We start from the raw sequence: 24,642 nt of genomic DNA, 5'->3' as shown, positions 1-24,642 counted from the left end.
CTTGGCTACCAAACCCATCCCATGGAGCGGACACCCTGGCTGCATCTCCACGTACACCTCACCTGCAGCCACGGCTGGGCCGTCACGTCACGCGGGTGCAACAGAGTCCAACCTGCTCCCGAGTTACTTTTCAATGCAATATCACCAGAAAAGGTCAGTTAAAGGAAACTCGCTGTGTGGGAAAACGCACTTGCTGCTCAGGAAGAAGCGAGAGATGTGCTGACTCAGCAAGGCTTGGCCCCACGGTGCCCACGCTGACCTGTACCCCCACGCAGCTTGTGCCTGGTCCCCATCGGCTTTGATGCATAGAAATACTTATGAACAGATTGTAGAAGAGACATATTTACTTAATAAATAAATACAAATAACGTATGGCAGGTACTAGCATGAAACACAGCAATATTGGCGTTGTAAGGGAGGCTAAACGTCAAGGGCTTGGAGCTTCTGGCTGATGCTAGTTTAGCTTAATACGCCGAGGGTGTCGGCAAGTGTTTAACCAGAGCGGCACTCGGTGATGCGACTAGTGCAGTCTGAAATAGCTTGGAGGGCATATTAGAAGCTACATACTTAGATGGATAAATATGTTAACACGGAGTATCCAGAGAGGTTTTGCCTTAGGGGGGCCCGGGACAGTAGAAGTGTGTGTTTCCCTGCTCACCGGGGTGTCCCTGGGGAGCCCCCTTGGCCCCGTTTCTGGGTGCCTGCCCAGGACAGGTCTGTGGGGGTGCCAGGGACCTTGGGGGTGTTGGGGCTTTTCCCCTCAGCTCTGCAAAGCTTCGTGCAGGGCAGAAGAGCTCTGCCTTGTCTAATGTTGGTAAAGCCTTTACTTAGAGTTCAGAGCTTTAACGTTTGGCTCTGTCATACTAGCCAAAAAGAGAGTGAGGGAAAAGGAGGTGGCAGGAGTTGGGTTTTGGGGTTCAGGTTGTCTCTGCGCTCCTGGGCCGGGGCTCAGTCGGCCGAGACGGGCAGTGGGAGGAAGAGGATGGCCTTCTGCCCGTAGTGTGTCCGCGGCCCCAGCTTGCTGTTCCCGTTCTTCTTCAGACCCACAAACCAGTTCTTATCCGCGTGCTTTTTGGAGACGTACGTGTTGTAATGGTTCTCCTCGATCCTCTCAAGGAACAGGCACTCCTCGCCCCGCAGCTGCTGGAAGAGAGCCGCGGGTACCGGCAGTGAGACGGGCTGCGCTGCGGGAGGAGGATGCGCGTTCCCAACCCAGTGACCCCGCTCGGGCGCTCCCTGGCCAGGCTGCTCTCCAGACCCACCTCACAGATCTTAGTGCCCTAGGGCAGTTCATATTTAAAGCATGGAGGTAAGTAGCCTTGATTTAGTCCCCTGGGCTACTCTGCAGTAACTTGTCCGTGATCTGAGCGTTTTATTCGGCAGTAACTGAGCCTGGCTTGCGCTCTGCTAAGCTGGTCCTGGCACTGACTCCTGCTCTGGCACTAACCTGTGCGGTGGCAGCTGCGGGTTCAGAGCATGAGCATAGGAACAAACCAGCTCTTTGGTGGCGCTAAGCAGCCCGTGACCAGGATTATGTGTCACACACTTTGCTATAAATGGGACTGTTCTCAAAGACCCACATTATTTTTGGTGGCTTCATGCCCTACAGCTCCTGGGCGCGGGGGGCAGAGCTCCTGCCTTGCACGATCCTGCTCGCAGCGCGGTGCTGCGGGTGCTGCTGCCGAGGGGATGTGAAGCAGCTGCTGCTCCAGATATGAAATAGAATATTTGTCAAATGTTTGAGGCAGGGTGGTAAATGGCGTCATTTGATTATTTATTTATTTCCCCCCCCAAAAATAAATCCGGATAGAGAGTGGCCATCCAGCTACCAAAATAACAAACAGAGGCTAATTGTTGCTTGCGGTTTGCATTACTCAGCGCTACGAGATTTCCGCGAACCTCAAAGCCTCTGGTGTCCGGTCCCTCCGAGCTCCACTTACCGAGCCGTAGAGCAGCCCGGTGGGGTCCATCGCCAGGTACTGCCCGGACTGGGTGCTCTTTATGTACACCTCTCCCACGCTTTCCGCGCTGAGCTGGAGCTGAACTGAAAGTAAAGAAGAGACAGCAACAAAAGTGAAAGGAAAATAGGAAAAGGAAAAAAACAATGGTTGTCAGAGATAATGTCCGAGCCGCTAGGAAAGTCAGCAGGGTATTTTTGTTCTGAAGCCTGGTTTATAAAGAGTTCGTAAGAAACAGTACAGTGTGTAATAGAAGTGTCTCCTTGCACCCTCTCCTTCAAAGAAACCCCATAGCCACGTTCTAGGAACCAAAGACCAATTTTTTCCTTCTTTTACATCAAAGGAAGGGCAGCGTTTTGGTTAAGGCGCTGGAACGGGACACAGGAGATTGGGGTTTTAATTCTGGCTCTAATTTACAAATTTCTCATGTGGTTTTGACAAGACACTTAAAGAGTGACATATGAAGAAATATTTAAAGAGCTAAACTGGGCAGACTTCAGATGCCTGCACTGCAGAACCCTGTTCCAAAGCGTCCCATCCAGCAGCGTGCGTTATCTGGCGGGTCGTAGACGGGTCGTGGAGAAATAGAAAGGGCTGATCTTCATCCTAAAGATATTAATACCTCCCATGGGTAGCCATGAGGCACATATTAGATTGTCCTAGTTTGTGGTGCTAACGTGAACTTGGCACTAACCCCAGGTCTGAGCCTGCGGGCTGGGCAGGATCAATGGGTTTGTGGTGATGCTGCATCGCTTCACGCAGCCCACTGGGCATGGGCTTCCCGTCCCCGTCACCGATGCTGGACCTCAACTGGGAACTCTGGGGCAAACAAAGCTCCTTCTTGGTCTTGCAGCGTGGGAGGAGAGCGGGTCAGCGGCAGGTCGGGGTGTCTGGGCCACCTCCCTCCTCTGCTCAGCGTCCTGCACCCAACACGGCAGATTTAACCTTGCTATTTGTCTGGTTTCTTTTTTTGCCCTGTGGGTTCCTTTTTTTTTTCTTTCTTTGCTAATTACAGGAGTCTTGGAAAATGATTAAAACTTGGCTGAGGTTCTCGTTGAATGCGTTTATCAGGAAGAGGCAAGGGAAGAGGCCACCTGGCTGGAGAGGAGCCTTGGGGAGCAGCTCAGACAGGACCCGGCGCTGTGCCCATGGGTTCCGAACAATCGGTGGCCCCGCCGACGTGCAGAGAGGCAGCGGTCACGGCCAGCATGACCTGCAGCATCCAGCTCTTCTGAATGGCAATTCCCATCCCTTACGCAGCTTTTTCTCTTGAGCTTGTACAATAGAGATTTGTAACAGAAATAGGTTGGTTTGAATGAAGTATGAACAGATGCCTTAGCTCCAGCTTTTTCCTTCCTTTCATTTATTTTATCCTTTTTTTTTTTAGAGGAGGTGAAAGGTAACGTTACCTTTTGGTGTGGCAGGAGCCCCTGTCCCAGTGAAATCTTTGTTGTAATCGTTTGCATTCATTTTTGCCATTTCCTGCTCGGTAAATGGTGGTTGATGATTAAACGGCGTGGGCGCAGATGTGCGGTAACGCGCAGCGCCGGCGCCGGGAGCCGGCAGCAGCAGAGCCCAGCCCGCCTCGCGTTCCCCGTGTCCCGGGACACGGCCCAGGAGAAGTCCAGACTGGGGAGGAGGGAAATGAGATAAAAATGATGGTACTGTCCCAAAAACTGCCCCTCAGAGAGGGGAGTGAGGGACCCACCAGCTGCTGATGGGGACATTAAGGTGTCCAGCCACAGAGGGAGAACGGTGGCTCTGGAGGAAGGATCTCATGCACAAATTATTGTGGTTTTTTACAGGTCTGTACAGATATTTCCTTCCATGAAGTAGTGGGATGAAACAGAGAAAATAAGGCTGTTTGTGGAAACGGACATGGGCTTCGTCCTCAAGGGTCTACGACATCCTGGTAAGCTTTCTTTTCATTTCATGGTGCAAACTCGATGTCCCCACACAGCAGCAAAGGACACGGTGAGGGAATCCTTACATAGGGCTGGGCGGGGAGGGCTTGCAGTGAGTGACTTCTCCTTAGAGATCCTCCCCGATTCTGGGGCCGGCACCTGGCAAGGCGATGTAAGATAAAAATAGGAATTCTTGGTATTTAGCTGGGACAAAATGCACATGGTCACGGGCAGTTTGCAAAGCACCAAAGCAGGCTCTAACACAGCTGTGCATGCTGGACCCCGGATGAGCCGTGGGCGTTCCTGCGCCCCGTCCTTCCCCGGGACCTCTCTCCGCGCTGTCACCCCCAGGGTTCCCATATGGATCTGGCTCGCTCCACGCTGGCCGGTGCTTGTCCCCGCTGTGTGAGGTGCATCCCACGGCCAAAGTCACAGTCCAGGCTGCTCCCCTTGTGCACCTTGTGCGGAGCAGCTCTGCGGGCAGCCGTCGGTGCTCGGAGGCCGGGTATGGCCCCACAGGGCAGCTCCGCTGGCACGCAGCCCTGCTGGGAGTTTCCTCTGTAAATATTTGTCCGTTCAGGTATCCGAGTTTACAAGATCATTTACAGGAGGTTCCTTTCTGGCAGAGGTTTCCAAACACGTGGCGCCAGGCCAGCAGCTGGGGAGATGCAAGAGTGCTGGGGCACAGCGGGTGCCCACACCCCTGCCTGCCCCCCTGCCTGTGTGCATGGTGTGGCTGTGGGGATCAGCAGCTGGGCTGGAAATATTCACTCCAAGGTGTTGAGCTTGGTTTGCCAGGGGTAAAAGGCTGTGCTGTGACATGGAGGGCTTGAGGCTGGGGCTGGATTAGCCCCCCGTGTCCCTGGGGATGTCACCGTGCCGCTGGCTCTGCAAACCCACGCTGAGCTCCCCAGGGCACACGGGGGTCTCTGCGTCCCCCTTCTGACTCCAGCAAAATATCGTCTCTGGCAAAACGTGGCAGATGTGCCTGTTGAGCTGGTACAACCTCTGCAGCTGCCAGCTTGTGGGTCCTGTGAGCCCCGTCCTGTCTTCCCAGATCCTTTGGGTCAGGGGCCTCATCCACCTCTCGCAGGGGGTTGCGAAGGGTTAGTGCTGGGTTCGTTCCAGGCTGCCTGCCCTGCGCTGTTTGTCCGGCCTTGGTGAGCTCACCCATCCTCCAGCACCGCCGCCTTCCGCGTGAGTGCTGGGGAAGTGGCGTTTATGATTAAAACTTTGCTATAAACTGCATTTCATTAAAACAACAATAACAAGGAGAAAGGTTAATTTTGGGGGAGAAAGCCACACGTATGCTTGTGGTTTAAAGGAAATAAAAGTGCTTTTCTTAGAATTTGTAAGGCAGACTTGGCTCCTCCCAGTACTTCTTGCTAAGCAGATAGGAGCCTGGCAGGTCCCAGGGACATTCCAGTGAATGTTCAGGATATGATGTGCCCAGAGGTCCCTGCTGGGAACGAGAGCTCCGGCACATGGCGGTGGAGCAGAGCCCGGCCCTGCAGGGCGCTGTGCTGCGCTGCTGGTCCAGCTCTCATTGGGAGCTGTTAAAAATCCTCTTGAGCATTTTGGAAGTGCAAGAGCCCTAAAAGTTTTAAACTGCCCAACCAGTTCCTCGGGTTTTATGTCTGTCTCCTCACACTGCCGTTCTCTCCTTTGTCTGAGCTGTTTGCCTGGGGGTCTCTGCAACCTGGAGAGTTGCCGTGGGCTTTGTGGTGCCAGAGCCAGGTGCTCAGCTCCATCTGACACCTTTGCGCAGCTTGGTCAAAGCACGAAGAGCCTCGACACCACGGCTTGGTGCTGGTCCTGTGAGCTGCTGGCAGGGAAAGAGCTCTTGATGCCTTTGGTGACATGGTCAACTACTGAATAGGACAAGCACGCGCCTTTCCTTGCTCTACAGGATAATATTATGAATTTTTGACATTAAGGTTTGCCCTGCGTCAGGTAGGCTGCAGTACATTATAGGAGCGTTTACAAAAACGGCACTTTTTAGTGAGTGAGTCCTGCCAGCTTCCTGGGGTAGACTTTGATGCCAGTTCTGGAGAACGAATACGCTCCTAGAAAGGCAGTGGGATGTGCGGGTGGTAGGACAAGTGCTGGGATCTGCTGTTCATCCAGCAGAAGGTCCCCAGCGTCCCATGGGCTGGAGCTGCCGGCATCACTCACTGAATGGCAACACGAGTGCATTTCTAAAGCTGTAAGTCACAAAATAACTCTCTTTCTGCTGGTTGTTGCCTCTGTTGGGCTTTTGCATCCTGCAGGCATTTAGTTTGCTGCTGAGAGGGAAGTTCCCCAAAGGACTGTGTGCAGAACATGCAGCTGAAACCCGCTCGGCACAGAGTCTGGGCTGACAGCTTCACCTGCGAGGATGCCCGGCTGCGGTGCTGTGTTTGCACAGCCCACTGGTGTGCTGAATCTCCTAATCCAGAGCAAATGCAAAGATACTATAGAATTACGTGTGCTGACTGCCTGTGTGTAGGATGTGAGGCTGCTCCTGAGCCCTTTTTCCAGCTGCCAACTTGCTGTGTAAGCCAGCTGTGCCGCAATTAGCACTTGGGTCCTGTATGGTCTGCCTGCCTGCAATTATGTTGATGACCAGTTTCATATTTAATGCTCTGCAGATGTAGATTGTGTATGTCCCGTGCCTCCCCAGGCTCTGCATATAGGCTACAGGTGTGTTTGTGTGTGCTGACCCCAGGAGGAAAGAGAGCCTGCTATAGAGCTCATCTCCAGCTGCCCCTTTCGTGGCTGATAAAACCACAGGAGCACGGAGGAGTGCCAAAAATCCCGCCGGGTTTGCTTACTGTGCTGGTCGCTTCGGTCCCTGGTCCCATCCACTTTCCCGTCCGGGAGGATCCGTAGGAAGTGGCCACCGTTGCTGCAGTACAGGAGTTTGGGTTTCTTGTAGTTCCCGGGGGGCAGGTTGAACTTCTCGGTCAGGGCGGTGAAGGTGGTGATCTCCCCCTCGGCCATGGCTCAGCCTCTCCCGGCGGCCGGGCTGCAAGAGATGCGGCAGCGGGTGGCAGGCGCGGTGGCACGGGGTGCGTGGCACACGCTGCTGCCGCCGGGCTTTTAAAGGGAGGGAGGGAGCCCGGTGGTCCCGGTGCCCGGGCTGGCTGGTGGGCAGGTGATTCAGAGCACGACGGTGACACAGTGCCACAGCCCTAAGGTGATGCTCCGTAGCGTGGGAGGTGGCGGGGGGATCGTCTCCTCGCTGGCTGTAGCCGGCTGGTAGGGACTCTGTCCTTTTAATTTTATCATAGTCAATTCTGTTTTCTTTCTGCTCTCGATTGACGTATGTACTAAAATTATATGCTCAAAAAAAAAGCCTGAAAAACACCCAGTGTCTGATTGGAACCCACAGGAGGCAGGAAGGGAGCCCAGGTTAATAACTCTCTCCACTATTATAACTTCCAAACATGATTATGACTGGGTATTGCGACACGGACTGCGTGCCAGATAGCAAATATTACATCACACCCTGGCACGCTGCATCTCACCTGGCCAAGGGACACATGTGCTAAAGATCGGAACAAGCGCTGGATATTGTGGGAGATGAGCAGGACAGGAGGCTGTCACCACCTGGGCAGCGAGCAGGACGTTTACCTGTGCACTGGTCAATAGCATATGGAAAAACATCAATGTGAGTCTAGATTGTACCATGTTTGTGCACCCTTGCGTCTCGGTGAAAGTGTTCAAAAGGGAAAGGCAAAGCTCTGGTTGATGCAGAGGGTGTAGCTGGGCGTGGGGCACCATCCAGTGAGCGTGCTCCTCCCGCGGGGCGCCTGGGGCTGGGAAACGCACAGGGGTTGTACGGACACCTCATTGCTAAATGCACCATGACCCGTGTTCAAGCAGATGCTGTGCCAAAACCTGAAGGCATCCTCAGACCCATAAGAGAAGGACGCTGTGACTGTTGGGGGGCGAGAGCGGACACTGCAGCCGTGGGACCAGGAGGTGTCGTGGGTGGGGACCGGGGTCCCACACGTAACCCAGGTATGTTCCAATTTATCTGAGTGTTTCTGGCCTAGAAACTACATTTAAAACCTCTCATATGAACGTGCTGTCTTTCATATATCAAGTTCTGTAACGCTTATAGAGAAGTGGATTTATGCACAGAAAAAGACCACAGTATGGATCTAGAAACAGGAAACAACTTTAAATGTAATGTATTCCCGTAGCTATATTATGGGAAGTATCATTTAGTCACTGTTTATACGTATTTATGGGTTGTAAAAATGTCTATTTGGTCCTGAGCTGTGCTACTGGTACCTTAGGATGGAGCCAGTGTCATATGGGGGGTTTGCCCTGGTACTTAGAGAGTGACCTGGGAAACATGAAGGACTGCAGCTCTTTGCTTACAAACACACACATGGATATGTAGATATAATCTCTAAATAATTGGCTGTAAACTCTTAAGTATGCAAATTTGCAAGTGCCGCTGCAAGGAGGGGCAGCTAGAACTTCGAGTGGATCCCAAAAGCTGGTGGAAGATAAAAATGTATGAAAGTTGGACTGCAAAAGCCAAAACCGTGGAAATTAAGACTTCATTGCTACTGCTGAAAACGCATCTGGCCACTCCAGGCAGCTTTGGTTCATGCACAGACTTCATCCCTGACTCTCAGACCGGTACCCCGGGGTGTCTAGCAGAACAGAGATTCCTTAGGAGAGGAAAACACAACCATAAAGCAAAAAATATCAATATTCCCCACCCTCCCAGGCCACAGTTTCTCTGCCGGCTGTTGATTCATGACAGCTTCTCTTCCCTCCCAACTACCAGCCCGTGGTTTGCTGCAGATGGTGTTAAATCCCGAATACAACAGCAGAACGTGGAGTCAAAGTGCTGGGACGTTCTGTTTGAAGCTTTTCCCCACTGCCCTTTCTCCAGAACCGTTTTGATCCTGTTGGGTGAGTCCCGTTCGCGGTACCCGGGAGCGCTCCTTGCTCAGCCCTGCTCTGCCCCAGCTGTGTGCTGTTCTGCGCTGGAAGCTGCTTGGGTCCTTCTCTGGGTACAGTCTCCTCCCAAATTTGTTTTTCAGCCAAGAAATCGTACTTTTCTTGTTGCAGTTCAGTTTTTCATGCCCACTGCCAGCCAGGCTTTCTCTGAGCGAAAACCTTCAAGTAATTCAACATGGTATATAAGGCGTTAGTGCTTTACTGAGTCTGAATCAAGATCGGTGGTCTTGTGTAATTTACTGGCACTAAAGCCTTTCTTGACCCTTTATCTGAGGGTAAAGGGCACTGGGAAGTTACTGGGTTGATGACTGATAGAAGGGAGGAACAAATATCCCAAAGGCCAGAGCTCGGGTGGGGATCCCAGGACGCTCCCGTGGTCACCGCCAGGTCTGCGCGTTCGAGGGCACCTATGGGCGACCTGAGCAGAGCAGCTCGACTGGAAATGCCTTCTTTATTTTCGCATATTTCCCTTAAGGGTTTTTTTGCTATTTTTAGAATGAATCCAGTGCTCGCCAGCTGCCTTTGACTCCCCAAGACAAGCTGAATGAACACGATTTTCCACTCCCATTGTCTCTCCCTGCTAAATACTATTGCTGTTCTCATACTTTTATGACCGTTGGTACTCTACACACACCACCACTCACGGCCCTACTATTATCCGGTTGGCAGGAACATGTTGGGTTTTTATGGGGATTAAAAAGCAAGAGTGAGAGAGAGAACCTGAACCAAAGACAACACACAGGGCCTTATTTTTTGGGTAGAAGCCCAACAAAATGATTAAATAGCTCCAAGCAGCACAGAAGGCTCTCTCCGAGCTGACAGACACCGCACTCCAGCGGTTATTTGGTGCCCCGTGGAGAAAGGAAAATATTCCAAGAGGAGATGGCTGCTGCGAGCAGTTGGTGCTGCGGGATGGGGTTGGGGAGTGTTTGTCCGACACCGGCTGTGTTTGTGGCTCTGCTCTTTTCTCCCAGCCCTGCATCAATACTTCCCTCCCGAGGCTTTCCTGGGCTGCGTGGCCTAAGAGAAGAGCACTGCTGGGGACGGATGGCATTGTCACCAGGGGCGGGACCCGGTACATCTGCTCTGGGGTGGCCCCAGCTCTGGCTGTGGACATGGGGAGCAGACGGTCCTTCCAGCCACCTGGCTCTTCCTCCCAGGCTCTGGAAGGAGATGTCAGAGCCCCAAAGGATCAGAAATAGCTTTCTAAAGAAGAAAAATGACTTAAAAAGAGAGTTAAAACCTGAATGCTATTTTTAACCAAGTCCTCCTGAGCTTTGGTGGCCGGAGCACTGCAGCGTGCATGCTGCTTGCGGAGCGAGGAGAGGCGTGAAATTCTGAGGAGTCTGGGTTTGGTTCCAGACTTTATCACCGACCACTGTTGCTGCAGCCAGACCAATGGCTTTGATGTCAAATCCCAAACTCTGCAAGCTTCTGAGCCTGAGCGTCTTGGGCTGGTTATTTTGGCAGTAACAGGTGGACTCTGCGTGAGCTCCAGAAGCACAGGGTGTGCTACGGGCTGTGCAAAAGGTCCTTTTCCTGTCCTCCTTTAAAATCAGCGCAGACTTCACCAGCTAGTACGGGTCTCCCCTTTGCTTGCCTTACAAAGGTGGTGTTGCTGAGAGTTTGACAACTTGCTCCCCACACCGTTTCTGGCCGCCCCTCTGGGCACACACGGTAGCTGGAGACCACGAGGATGGAAACTCGTTGCTTGTGAGCTGGGAGACGAGCATCTTCCACTACCATCCACAAAGCTCCATCCACCATCCAGCCTGCCCACACTGCCTTCCCTTCGAAGGGCCGGCGGTGCAAGGCACGGCTCACATTCCTTGGACTAGGCATCCTCTTAGAAGGACTCAATAAATCACCAGGCAAAGCCTATGATAAATATGTAGTAGATCATTTTGTGCATGTCAGCAGAAAGCATTGGCTTGTTTCTAGTTGGTGTTTACGCCAAGATGATTTTATCTCTAGCAATATGATTAACTGCTTCGTTGGAATATTTATCAGTCAGGTTTTACCCTCCGTAAGTGGAATATGTGGTATAAAGTGTGACCAAACCAGTAGAAATTAATTTAACTAATCCTGCTGCCATCATCTCCTGCTCTCCCCAGGGCCTGGAGGCAGTCGCTGGGGTTGTGCCACACGGGATCTGCGCTGGGTGAAACAGGCAGGAGGGGGAGTGTGAAACCTTTAGCAATTGACTGAGTTTCATGAATAACGAGTGAGTGAGTTCTTTGCTGAAAGGAGGCTGATGACAAACACCAGGAGCATCGTGGAAAAGACAGAATGAGAACAGGTTGCATCCTGGATTTGGCCATTTTCTGGTTTAGCTCCCATCTCGTCTCTCTGCAGAGCAGAGGGGGCTGTGGGGATGCGCGTGTGTCTCAGGATAGAACTGTGCAGGCGAGGACCCCCCGTGCAGAGCGCGGCTGAACCTGCCAGCAGCTGCTCGTTTTGCTCCAAAGCCACGTGTGACTTGTGTGTGGCTTTGAGGCTGGGACATCCCAGCTGCCTCTTTCAGCTGGGACATCCAGCGCAACATCTCAGCAGACTGGTGGCATCCATGGGGAGACAGAAAAACAAGGTGATGGTCTGCTTTCTAATTATCTTCCAGCCTCTCCCACCTCCCCACCCACGCCCTTTTGCAATCTGGTGATTAACTTAATTACAGTTCCAGCTCCAGGAGCTGATCCAGCCCAAGAGCAGGAGCTTTGCCAGGAGGGTCTTGCTCCATGTGTCCTGTCTGGGTTCAGACCAAGACCACAGAGACGTACACGAGCAACGCTGGCTGCAGAAGCAAATCCCATTGCCTCGTGTGGGGGATTTGAGCACTAACTGCCAGAGCAAGCCAGATGCGTGGGACCCACTGCATGGAAAGAAAACACTGGATGGAGAAGCGCAAAGCTCAGTCTTTCCAGCAAAGGATGGGGTGGCTGACGTGTTGCACCCAGAGCGTCCTTTGGGCTTTGCAGTGAGAGGTAATGCAATTGCCTGATTACTGGGGGGAGGCCGGAGTGGCTGCTGCTCCCCTGCCTGCTCCCTGTCTCCCTTCCTCCTGGCCTTTATTTTACGGCACCGTTGACAGTGTGCCTGGTCTGTCCAGCGCAGGCGGATGCTGTCATCGCTGCACGCTCAGCGCTGGAGCAGCAGCTCCACCCCGGGGACCAGGTCTGAGCGAGGACCGTGGGACCGGGCTTGGGCTGCCAGGGCCGCCCTGTCACCGCTGTGCTGGTGCTGGCCAGGGGTGACAGTGGGAGCAGCCTGGGGCCAGCTGCACCCCAGGGGATTCGCTGTGGGCACCTCTAGCTCTCCTGCCCCAGTAGCACTGTCACAGGCATCCTGGTTACAAAAGGCAATTAGTGGAGTAAAACCAAGGGAGTAACACCTTCCCTTCAGGAGACAGCCCGCACTGCTGGGCTCTCACGAGTGCCTTTCCCCTTGCAGGCTCACACCGAGACCAACGTAAAGCATTGTCCCTTCTCCTGTGCTCCATAAAGCATCGTCCCTCTGTGCTTTGCTGCTGCGCTGCTCCCTGGCACCTCACTCATGCAGACCGAGATGTGCCAGCACACAGGACTGGCTGGGAGCAGCCCCTAACACATGACACGAGTTACTCAGTCCTCGTGGTCTCATCTCTGGAGCCTGAGGAGGATGGCTCTGGGCTGCTGAGGACCCAGGGAGGATGCGCCAGGTGCAGGTACCTTGTTTTGGTTGTTTGCGGTGGGGCGGCGGGTGGTTCAGTGCAGGGCTCTGTGCCTCCCTCCTCTGTGGGTCTGTGCGTGATTTGCTTCCCAGGGGAAAAGCATCTGGAGGGAGTGGAAACCACAAGGGATGCTGTAAAAACTAATTGCTTGAGGCAGGTGGAAATGTTTTGTGGTGACACAGGAAACCCTCCAGGGTGGGGGACACTTCACCTGGCTTGCAAATGTCGCTGTCTGCCCTGCCACCCACCCCCGGTGTTGCCGCAGGACACTGGGCAGGACATCAGACCACAGAGCTGGAGTGCCCGGGCTGTCTGAGCTCCTGCCCCTTGTGCCCACAGACGGACAGACAGATGGACAGACAGCAGTGCCGGCTGCCACCACTCCTGGCCACGGGCAGGGTTCTCATGGCTTGTGTTTCTGCTCTGGTTGTGGGTGCTCTTGTCCAGCTCTCCTCCCTTCCCACTTGGAGCATTTCGCTACGGGAGATGCAGACGCATGGCTGGTTGTGCTGGGGAGCTGCTCTGTCTCAGGCCAGCCCTGCCCCGTCAAACGCGGGGCTGACCCCAAATGACAAACTCTAGCCCCAAAATTTCACCCTACGCAATGCTTTTATGCCAAGGGGCTGGGCTGGTTCTCCTGTTGTACCACATCCCGGCTGAGCCCGCTGGTCCCACCCAAGCACAACCCCCGTGCTGGTGGCCCCGGCTCAGGTCCCTGCTCCTCTTCCTCACCCTCGAGCTCTCCCCAGTGCCCCAGCACTCAGGTCTGAAATCTCCGGCTGCTGTTGCTAATAAGGCATGAGGCTCGAATTAGGAGTGAAAAGCAGGGATTTTCATGTGGTGTCAGATGCAACGCTTCCTGCAGCTGGGCCCTCTGAAGGGTGGCCAAGCTCCAATCAAGGCCTGGCTCAGGCTTCAAAACTGGGATTTAGGTTGGGTTCAGGCTTTATACCATGTCCTTCCCCAAAGAAGCAGAGGATGCTGGAATTGAGGGTTTTATCTCCAGGCCAAGTGAAAGCCCACATCCATCCTCGCGGTTAACCATCAGTAGACATACCACCCCTCAGAAATCAAACTTCCTCCAGCATAGTTTCGGTCTCGGTCATTCCAAGGAAAATCACTTAGGTTCGCCATCAGCTCAGCAGTGATTCACTATGTTGAAAATGTGCACGGAGTTAATTCTGTTCATTATGAAGTATTTGTATAAGGACTATATAGCTTGTCTTGTTAAATTCTAAGAAAAACTGGCTGGAAGAATTCTGTGCTTAATTCTGCTGTTTGATATCTTATTTTAAATGTAGTGACTAGTAGCTCCAGATGCTAATGCCTGTTTTTTTTCCTTTGAGCTGCCTAAGTAAACAGCTTGGGTTGTGTTTTCCTGTGCACACTCTTGCTCAATAACTTAAAAATGTGACAAAAGCTCGAGATAATAACTGCTATTACCAGGAAAATCCTCCAATAAATAATAATTTTCTTATCTGCATGACTTTATGGCTGGAGAAAACGCCTTCCAGTGCGAAACCGCAGTGCATAAGAGCGCACAAGAGTTTCCAATGAAAGATCAGAGCAAGGCAAGCTCAAGGCTGAATCTGGTTAAGTGCAGATTAGAGGGTCAGCAAAAAAACCCAGAATCATTAGCCATGGATAACTACCCACTGGGGTAATGAGTGAGAGCAGCCGAGCATCTCCACCTCTTGCTGCACGTCGAGCGGCTGCTTTGACCCACGGGCTCTAGGCAAAAATTAGGGGGTTCCCAGTTGAAGGCAGTGGTTGGTTCAGGAGGCCCAGGGACACTGGACTGTCCGTTTGTCATCCTCATTTCCAGCCTAGAAAGGAGCTTGAATCACGCACTGGGATGCGTCAGACTTTGGTAGAAGATACAGCCCTAATTCTGGTCCCCACGTCCCAGACAGGGATGTACTGAGGCACCTGTGCCCAGAAAGACGTGGGCACCAATTTGGTCATTGCCGTGACATCAGTGCCGAGGGCAGCGTGACCGCGGGCTGGTGTCGGCGGGCAGGGGCAGGCAGCCGCTCCTGCGCCCTCCAAGGAAAACAGCGCCCGGCCTCGGCTGCTGCCGCCAGTTTCCATAACAGCACCCACGGAGGCAAGGGGAGGTTTGTTTTGTAAGGCTCTTCTACCCTTTCTCATCCCTGTAAACAACAAAGCACCATAAAAAGCACATTGCAGGAGAGAAGGCTGCAATTTTAACTACCTGCTGGAACTCGGCTGCTGTACCAGCGCGCTTGGCAGAGCCCCGTCCGCAGAGGTGACACCCACGCCGTTTTATTTCCAGCTCCCGAGTGGGCAGGCGTGAGACACAGCGACGTTTGTCGTGCCCGGTGTTTCCGCAGCCGGTTTAGGGGAAAGCCGTGGGTCAGGCTGGCCCGCAGGCTGCAGCCGAGGGTGCTGGCGATGGTAGGAGGCAGAAAGATGCCCAAACTGAACTGAAAAACTTTGGGACAACCAAGGCAGCCCCGCAGCTCGCGCAGGATGCGAGCCTTGCTGTCCCAGCGCCAGGAGCAGGCTGCAGTGCTGGGGCTCTCTCAGGGACTTTGAATGCCAATGTTAATGTTTCACATGTTACGGGGCGTCTCTGTCCCAGTGCAATTTATAAGATGCTTATCCTAGCTCAGCCAAATTTATTTAAATTACATAAATGCATGCTGGTATATGCAGCTTTCCCCTTTGAAACTGGCTGGTCCTAGGGCACAAACATCCCCTATTCACAGCGTAGGAAAGGGCTGATCCGAACTGTGCTCGCACAATCACATCCCCCAAAACAGGCGCTGCTGCCAGCTGGCACCGCCCGCTGCGGTTCGTGTGGCACCCATGGCGATGCCATCCACGCCGGGTTCGGTGGGAGCTGCAAAACCCACGCTGGTAGTTTAGGAGTCAGTAAACTCTTCCCGTCAGTCGGAAGCTGTTTAGAACACCAGGCAGCAAAGGGAATATTAAGGAAGGGGAAGGGAGGGTGTCTTACTCACTGTTAAATACTTGTATTTTATGTGCAAGCTTTGACGTGCAATTGAAACTCAAATATGAAGGGAGGTGGGAATTCCAGTGGAAAATGTACCCAACTGATTACTATTCTGCTGTGTAACGTGAGCGTGCCCTGTAAGGACGTGCAGCTGCTAGAGAATTAATGAGTGACCTCTACAGGGAAAAGACTCCTCAGAGTGGGTGCAAGGCAGGGCAACGTGGGCTGGGGGGGTTGGGAATGTGCGGAGGGGACAGGGTGGCCCATCTCTGCTCGGGCGGTGCAGGGATGCAAAGGTCACCTGTGCCCATGGCCGCGTGTGTGTGACTGTCCCGGGCAGTGTGTGGCCAGGGAGATGGGCAGAAAGTGGCCAGGTTGTCTGGCGCTGAGCTCCAGCAATCGGCATAATTTTCAGGGTGCTTTAAGGCATGCAGAATGTCTCTGGTATAAGGGAACAGCCTGGATCTGGAGTTCATCCTCTGCTGCACAGACTGGGATTTGTCGTGGTAAGATCTCCCCCTCCTGTCTGCCCGGGCAGCGCAGGATGGAGAAAACGCTGAAATCACTCTCTCAGAGCTCCTGCTCCTGTTCTGTGACCTGAGCGCAGATCAGAAAGGCTCGGTGTGCAATTCAGGGGCCACCCCAAGCAAGTGAGGGTGACCCGGACACTGGGATGCAGGCTGGGCAAGCTGCCTGCCCGCCTGCGAGCCCTGGCCTGGGGGTGCTGGGCAGGAACCCATAAGGGCCACCGTGCACCTGGCCTGGGCCACCATGGGGCTGGGCTCCACCTCGGGGTGGTCGGTGCCTCTGGCAGGACCCAGGGAAGGTCCTGAGGGGGCACAGAGCGCTGGCTTGCAGTGCTAGGGGAGATTGTCCGTGTGGATGGGTGGAGGAGGAGGAGGAGTGAGCTTGGTGAGGAAGGGCACAGGCAACGCTGGGCACCAGCAGCTTGTCCCTGAGCAGCGCGGGGTGCCCGAGGATGTCTCTGGAGGAGAAGCCGTCCAGCCATGGGCTGTGGTGGTGCCTTGGGAAGGGCAGCGGTGGGAGGTGCTGCTGGCGAGCACGGGCTTGCAGCAGAAATAAGGTCCCTGCACGGGCGAGGGCTGGCAGGGCTCGTCTGGAGGTGGGACAGGCGGATTTACTGATCCAGAGACGTGGGAAGAAAAGACCTGAGGTCAAGGCTGACGGCCAGATTTTGACTTTTGAAGCACAGATCTAAATTAAGAGCCAGAAGCAAGGACAGGCTTGGTGAGCACACAAAGTAATGAGTCATTTATGAACTGTGTGTCTAGACCGTTGTGGGCAAAGTGCAAGTCTTTGGGAGGACGACTCGGAGAGGGCAACACCGCTCCAAAAGTGAGTCTGAAGGGAACAGAAGGGTTTTGGATGTCACCCTGTGAGTCAGCGGTGTGGGACCACGGCAGCCAGCCCGGCTCCTGCGCCCTGCACAGCGCGTCACGCAGAAAGCCCTTTTCTGCCTCTGGCTTTGTCCTCAGGGTCAGCGCTCAGCCTTGGATGCCTTGGGCTTGGAAAATGCCCAGGCAGCAGGCACCCTGGTGAGGGAAAGCACAAACAGAAGGGGAAAGGGGGCTTCGTGAAATTCACTTCTGAGTTAGTTAAGACCCAGAAGAGTGGGGTTTGTTACCTTATTAAAACAAAGTTTAGACTTCACGCTGGATCATGGAGGCATGTTAGGATGCTGTGCTGGGGTTAATAGAATAATATGTACCCCTGGCTGTGTATTAGCTGTTCTTCAAAGGAATTCATAAATATTAACCCTAGCGCTGGTTGGGGCCTGTGTCAGCCTTTATCTGCCTCATTTGGCAGCTGGGAAATGAAGGGTTTTCATCACGCTGTTTCCCATAGTGGGTGAGCAGGCTTTTAGAAAGAAAAGAAGGGCTGGTGGCGGGCAGGGTTTTGTTACCATCAGACGCCAGGTACCCCGCACCGGGCCCACCTGGCTCTCCTGGCCGAAGCCCATCACTGCCTCCCACCCCGAGTTCCCGTGCCACCCCCGGTGTGAAACGCCGCACGCTTACAGCCCTTAGAGCACATAAAATCTGCAAGTCGCTAACGGCTTCTGCAGCCACTCTGCAAGGTCCCAGCATCTGCTTCTGTTCTCCAACAGCACGAAAGCAACAGACACGGGTGTTGAAAACAAGGCAAAAAATAGTAACTGCCATTACTGAGAAATACTGAGTCAGGCATCGTTAACAAACGGGCAGCCAGAGCGAGGATTAGGGCATTCATGAGGGCCACACCGTGACAAAGCAATAGTCCCCTCTCCTGCTGAACTGGTTTTCAACAAATTCTTCTGCAAAGACTTTTCTATTGTGAGCGGTTTGAAAGACAAAGCCAGGCCTTCAGCCCGAACAGCTAATCACTTACAGTTCTGCAGCGGCAGACAATGCATGCAGGATATCTGAAAATGCCCCCAAAGCATGGTCATTGCCCACCAGGGTCAGGAGGGGGATGTGTTGGTACCCGGGCTCAGCCGCGCAGAGCAGCTTTGCTGGACACCTCCCTGGGGTGGATGTTCTCATTTAGGAAATGTTTGCTCAAAGGATTTTGTGAGATACAAGTGCTAACATGCTACGTGTCCCAGGGACTGGGCTGTGGTCTCTCTCTTGCAATCACATCGAGAAATAGATTGGATATGAGGAACAATTTCTTCCTCAAAGGGCTGTGGGGCATTGGAACAGGCTGCCCAGGGCAGTGCTGGAGTCACCATCCCTGGAGGGCTGAACAGAGAGAGATGAGGTTCTCAGGAACATAGGGCAGTGCCAGGGGTGGGTTATGGTTGGACTTGGTGGTCTTAAGGATATTTTCCAACCAAAATGTTTCTGTGGTACTGAACAGCCCCAGCAGTTTAAACACCACAGGACGAGGCTGGCACCCCCACCCTGATGGGGATCTCCGGGGCTCAGGGCACCGCAGCCGCCTTGCTCGTCCGCTCCCACGGCCTCTCGTGATGGATTGCACGCTGAAACGGTGCCAGGCTCCAGGAGGCAGCAGCTCTTGTTTGATAATCTTATTTCCTGCTAAACCGAAGCCAAAAGCTAATAGGAGTTTGGGTAATATGCATGTGCTCCCATGCATTTGTTTCCCCGGCCTCCTCAGCTCCCAGCAGCGTGCATGGATGTGGCTTAGAAAAGTCTGGCTGAATTGTACCAGTGTGTGCAAGACCACTGTTCTGCTAAGGGCAAAACAACCCCAAGCTTGGTATATCTGGCTCTTAAAGGGCTGCTTGCAGTTGACTTTGTAGCTGTGGATGTGGAGAAGGTGCCTCTTCACCTCTCCTCCACCTTAATCATCATCAGATGTTTGCTAGGAGAGCTGGGGTCCATGGGCAGGGGCTCTTGCTGTCCTGCCGGGACACAGAGCGGGTCTGCTGGCCACAGGAGCAGGTCTCATGTGTACCCAAGCATCCAACCATTGTAACCAGAGCCCGGCAACGATCTCAGCTGGAACCTGCAGGACATGGGACACGAGACACAGCACATTACAGCTGCTCCCCAGGGTGCACAGACACTGGTTGCCCTCCTCAGGGACACACTGCTCCTCAAAGCCTTTGCCAAGCGCCTGAGAAGGGACGGACTGCAGCCCAGCGTGGTGTGAGCTGCCTGCAGACAGGCAGGGCTGGGGGGCCGGGCGGGCTCCCCGCCTGCAGCGCCGGCCGCACGCGCAGCGCACGCCGCTCCTCGCCCCACAAAGCTCTGCAGCCGCTTCCCATGGCAAACACACACCAGAAAATTGTGTCTGTCCTGTACGGAGGGAAATCACCCAGCACCCTCCAAGCCTGCGAGTTTGGCAAATTGAGGCAAATATTTACAGACAAAAAAAGACTCAAGGGGAAGAGCCAGGACTGACCAGTGCCAGTGAGTAAGAAATAACCATCCCCATCCCCATCCCTGCGGTCGCGCAGAGCTGAGGGGAGGGCAGTGGGGCACCAGTGATGGGTTTTGCATGGCTGACCCGGCACCCTCGCGAGCAGCACCCACAGCAAACCTCTTCTGGAGCGTGGTTGTGGGTGCCCCGAGAGGGGACGCAGCCCTGCAGAGGCTGCACCAGATCTGGACTGACTCGATCACCAGCTAGCAATCACTAGAGCCTTAAAAGAAAAATCAGTGATTGCTTCCTCATTGAAAAGTTACGACTTTCTTTCTCTAATTAGTACCCTAAAGCTAGGCTTACTTCCTGCTGAAATGTGTGTGGTTGTGGTTCAGGACTGCAATGTCTCTTAAAATCCTTCTGCGTGCCTCCTCCCGACCGCGGCTCGCAGAAATATGGGCTGGCTGAGAAACGGATGGAAGCATTTGTGGTTTGGTTGGGTTCCTGCACTAATTAAGGGCCACATCCAGCACCTGGGAGCTGGTGAAAACTGCAGCCAGCTCCTGTTGGAGGCTGATTTCTGCAGGGAAGGGGCAGTGGTGCTTCCAGAATGACTCTGGGAACTTTCCCTGCGCCAGGCAGACACAGCCCCAGCGGCAGGAGAAGCCGCGGGCGCAGTGGGGTGGGAAAGGTCCTTCCTAAGTGCTGAGTTCTGTTAGTTTTTAAATTTCTGAATTGGTCTCAGAGAAAACAAATTGAAGAAGGTGCTGGAAATTCCGGTTTTGGTCTTGTCTATGAGTGCATCATTGGAAGCACACCGAAACAGGAGGAAAGAGACTGGAATAAAACCGCTGCGTCTATTATCTTTATGGGCCTTGTGACTTAGCCCTAACTCCTCATTACAACTGCGCTCTGAGCTGCTAACTGCTCTCTGAGCCAAACCAAAGATGCCAAATATAAAGACAAATTGCTGCGAGCTCTAATTGCCCGGCTGGGCGGGTGCAGGTGCTGTGCGCGGCCGAGCCCCCGCGCGTCCCCACCGCTCCCCGTCCGCCTCCCTCAGCGTCTCCGCTTGTTCGTGCCATTTAGCAAAGGGGAAAACACTGAGCAAGCGGACATGGGGGACACAGAGGGAACAGCGGTGCCTGGGGACAGGGGCCCTGGGCACTGTGGGGCTCTGGCTGGAGGAGCAGCAGACAGGAGCTGAGCCATGCAGCTGATGGGGAGTAAAGGGGAAGGAGCTGCAGCCAGCTGCATGATGAGCTGCCTCGGCTGGGAGGAAGATCAAGGTCTCAGGAGTGGGAGGAAGGCCAAAGTCATTTGGGGAGCTTGAGAGGGAAAGTCTTATCCCCTGGGCTGGGGTGGAGCTGGGATGGAAAGTTTATCCAAAGGGCTTGCAAAGCTCTGGGTCTGCCTGGAGACCTCAGTGGACCCGAACTCTCCAGCCTTAACCCGAAGTGCGTGTTCTGAGCATTGCGGAGGAAGCGGGGCCGACCCGGTGCTGCAGGGAGAACAATTGGACATTGTACTGCCTTATCGCCACCGAGCCCAGGCCTGCCCTGAGAACCAATTAAACTTTACACCCCTGTTTGTGCAGACCTTCCCATACGTCTCACGCGCTCTCCAAGGCGATTGCCGCAGGGGCTGAGCGGGGCCGGGGCTCCCCGTTACTGCCATTTACAGCCCATCTCCTGGCCGGTGCGTCAGGTCCAGGAGCCACTGGGGTGATGGGGTGCTCGCACCTGGCTTGGGCTGGAGCTGGGGGTGAACCCAGGAGCAGGGGGTGGCGAGGGGATGCTCCCACCATGGCAGCCACCCTGAGGGCTGCTGGTGGGGTGCACGGCGGGGTACTGGTACCGCTAGGGGTGGCAGCTCATGAAGTGTGACATTGAGGAACCTGAGACATGCCACCCACATGGTAGCAGCACCCTGGGGGTGTGGGTCGCCCCCAGTGCTTGGCCCCAGAAATGCAAGAGGTCCATGCCGGAGATGGGGTGCTGAGCAGCTCGGGGTGCGGTTGTGCGAACAGCACAGGCACGGAGCGGGGTGTCACCGGGTGTCCCGCCAGGAAACCAGGCAAGCCGTACAAAAGGAATTTGTCCCACCTTGCCTCCATCTTGTCTCGTTCTGTCATCGCTCTTAGTCATTTTCTTTTTACCTCCCTCACCAGCATTTCCCAGGATGGATCCTGACCCTTCCCTGCTGGCTTGGGTGGCAGTGGCTGAAACCACCTGTCCCAAATGCTGCTGGGACCTGGGGACACCAGAGCAGCCCAGGGAGCCACAGCTCCCGAGGACGAGGTGAAGCTCGGTGTTTGCCCCTTGGGGCAGGAGAAGGTCAGAGGGAGCAGAGGCTGGGTATGTACAATTACTTCTAGTAAGCCATGAATTTACAAAATCTTACGCAAATTGCAAGTAAAACATGATTTTTCAGCAGGAATTGCATGTTTGGCTAGCGCAGGCCCCAGGATATTTTTTTTTGCATTAAAAATGAACCATTTGATAGTGCTGTGTCACTTCAACAAACTTCCTTTTTCTATGGTTCAAATATTGTGGTTTGCAATTTAAATGTTTTTTCATATTTCAATTCAAATTCTGACCTGGGCTTCTGACCCGGAGCTTTACGTTAATTTGCAGTAATTTTGAGATTGCGATTTGAAATGACGCCCCCGTTTCCTGAACCCCTCCTCTCTCCCGGAGGCAGCGCAGGCACCTGCAGGGTTTGGGGTTTTTTGGCAAAGTCGGGTGGGGAGCAGCACTCCCGAAAATCCTGAATCTGTTCCCAGGAGGGGGAACCTGCCTCCTCTCCCCGCCCCAGCCCCGCTCTGCGCCCCACAACCCCCTCTGTGACCGCCGCGGGGTCCGAGCATCCTGCGGTACGGGGGGTTCAGCCCTTCCCGCTGCCATCGCCCCGGGGGCGCGTCCCCCCCGCCCGCGGCGGCCCCGGCACCTACCGCGGGCTGCGCGGTCCTCCGGCGGCGGCTCGGCCGTGTCGAGCGAGGGCAGAGCACGGATAAAATAGCAATAGCGGGAATAAACCAAGGAGCAGCTGCTGCTGAGAAGCGGCCGCTCGGCGGCGGGAGGGTGCGGGGCCGGTCACCTGCGGGCGGGAGCGGCTGCTCCGGGCGGCACCGGCGGCTCAGCCCCGGGGCGGGGGCTGGCGGGACCGTCCCCTCCCCTCGCCGCGGAGCCGGGCGGAGAACACCCCCCAGCCCGCGGGATTTCTCGTGCTGCCGCTGCTCCTTCGTTTGTTTCTGTGCTCTCCTGGGAAGGTGATAAACCCCCCGGTCCCCGTCAGCTCCCGGGAATGGGGGTCTGTGCCCTCCCGTTGGGGCAGCCGGGGCAAAGGGGCTGGGGCAGGCGGCTGTCGCTGTCACTGTCACAGGGCTTTGCCGGGCACACCGGCGTCAACACCAGCACCGCACTTCAGGCTGGGAAGAGCTTGGCCTTAAAAGCCGAAGTGCTCTCGAGTCGCTGTCAGTGTGACAAAATACGGCTCCATCTTGCCGAGGACGGGGCTGCCTTGCTGCAATGTGTGCCCGGGGCCGATGCCAGCTCTGCACCGGGGGCTCGGGGTGCAGGCTGCGCGGTGTGCGGGGGCTGCGCGGTGTGCGGGGGCTGCGCGGTGTGCGGGGGCTGCACAGTGTGTGGGGGCTGCGGGTTGCGTGTTAGCTGCCTGCAGCATCGAAGAAGCAAGTGCGATGACTTCATAGCTTGGCCTGCCTCCACGAGCGCTTTGATGTGGCATTTAAGTTGTGTTATCTAAGGCTTGCTTAGAATAAATAAGCTTTTAGCCCTGGCTCACATGGAGCCTGTATATTTAGACAGGCAGTCTGGACTGAAAGTATACTGAGCCCAGATGTTTTGACAAAAACATATTCTAGTTGACTGCGGTTTAGCAGCTAGAGGGGATGGCTCCTAATGCACCCCACAGCACAGGTGGTGTCGTGCTGCCCTGCACCGGGAGCCAGCGGGGACGGAGGTCACTGGTGGGGATGGGGATCACTGGTGGGGATGGGGGTCAACACCCCCACAGCCAGCTCTGCCTCCTCCTGCCCCCCCTGCCCAGCAAACCCCTGCTGCAGCAGGTCCCTGTGTCACCTCCCAGGCTCCCAGGGTGGCTTTCAATGGCTGGCTCCTGCTCTTTCCTGCGGTGAGGAGCCTTGCAGCCTTGAACATCCGTGGGCCTCCTCGGCTATGAGTCCCATAATTAATATATGCTTCTTGGGTTGTTTGAAAGCGCAGTGAATAATTAACCATAGAGCTGCTCCTTTTCCCCCCAAACCATTGTCACACAGCAGAGACAATTTATACAAAATTTTCTGCAAGTTTGGTTTAAAATGAGACCCACGAGATCCCCCAGATCCCAGGCTTTGGTTTTGTCCCTCTCCTTGGGGCTGTACCGCTGAAACCACCCAACAAGTGCCACTCAGGCCAGTACAGGCTGGGGACAGCACTGACGTGGAACGTCCCCCGTCCTGCCCCGCTGGCAGCTCCAGGGAGAGGAAAAGGAAACCCCAGCTGCTCCCCCAGCGACACACGCCCGGCCGAGCCTCAAACTTGGCCAGGAGCTGAGGGACCAGGAACGTGCATTGCAGATCGTATGGGAAGGGGTTACAAAGACCCAGCGAGGCTGCAGCTCTGCAGGATTCCACGCCCGGGGGAGCACTGGGGATGCTGGTGGTGAAAGTCACCTGCTGGGTTGGGATGCGCAGGGCTGGGTGGTGATGGCAGCAGCACCGTGGGGGCAACTGGGAGGCAACGCTGCTGAGCTGCCCCGTGAGCTGCCCGGGGTCCCCCGGCCCCTCACCCCTTTCTGGGGCAGCAGCACCGCATGCCCACCCCCACGCACCCCCGCAGCACTCACGGGCAGCTCCAGAGCCGGGCAGCGTCCCTCAGACGGGCACAGGCACCGGGGCTGTGCCGGATCCAGGCAAGCGCTGGCATGTGCTGGTGGGCACCGCGGTGCACCGGCACCCGAGCGGCACCGTGGCTGGCAGCGCGGCCCGGCGCTCTGCGCCCACATGGGACAAGGAAGTATGGATAATCCTTTGCCTTGCTATTTTTTTCCTCTCATGTGATCTTGTTTTTGGACTGCTATTTCGGGGCTGGACTCCAGCCCAGGTGAAAGACAAGGATTTTATCCAGCCTACCTCCCTCATCGCCCAGAGGCCTCCCAGGACCTCTGCGTGCTGGGAGGATGGGGTTAAACCCTCTGCCGGCTCTGTTTCTGTGTGTGCCTCCCAGCCCTCTCCCTCTCTGCCTGCAAAGCCATTTTTGTCCCCAAACGCATCCGTGC

General features: G+C 54.9%; 1 protein-coding gene across 6 annotated transcripts; it reads right to left on the bottom strand.

The window, feature by feature from the left end:
• Positions 1-326: 326 nt before the first annotated feature.
• Positions 327-24,369, bottom strand: FGF1 (fibroblast growth factor 1). Of its 6 annotated transcripts, none has more exons than XM_071814597.1 (5): positions 22,298-22,970; positions 12,532-12,636; positions 6,676-6,869; positions 1,941-2,044; positions 327-1,143 (listed from the first exon to the last, which is right to left on the bottom strand). In XM_071814597.1, the coding sequence occupies exons 3-5, from the start codon at positions 6,842-6,844 to the stop codon at positions 949-951; spliced, it is 468 nt and encodes a 155-aa protein (XP_071670698.1). In that variant the 5' UTR covers positions 6,845-6,869; positions 12,532-12,636; positions 22,298-22,970; the 3' UTR covers positions 327-948. The 6 variants fall into 6 exon arrangements, with proteins under 6 accessions (XP_071670698.1, XP_071670697.1, XP_065705296.1 ...); XM_071814596.1 differs by lacking the exon at positions 22,298-22,970 and adding an exon at positions 14,749-15,398; XM_065849224.2 differs by lacking the exons at positions 12,532-12,636; positions 22,298-22,970 and adding an exon at positions 24,211-24,369.
• Positions 24,370-24,642: the final 273 nt, after the last annotated feature.

The sequence above is a fragment of the Patagioenas fasciata genome, chromosome 14, assembly GCF_037038585.1.
Source record: "Patagioenas fasciata isolate bPatFas1 chromosome 14, bPatFas1.hap1, whole genome shotgun sequence".
Classification (NCBI taxonomy): Eukaryota; Metazoa; Chordata; class Aves; order Columbiformes; family Columbidae; genus Patagioenas; species Patagioenas fasciata.
This window is presented reverse-complemented; position numbering and strand designations above follow the sequence as displayed.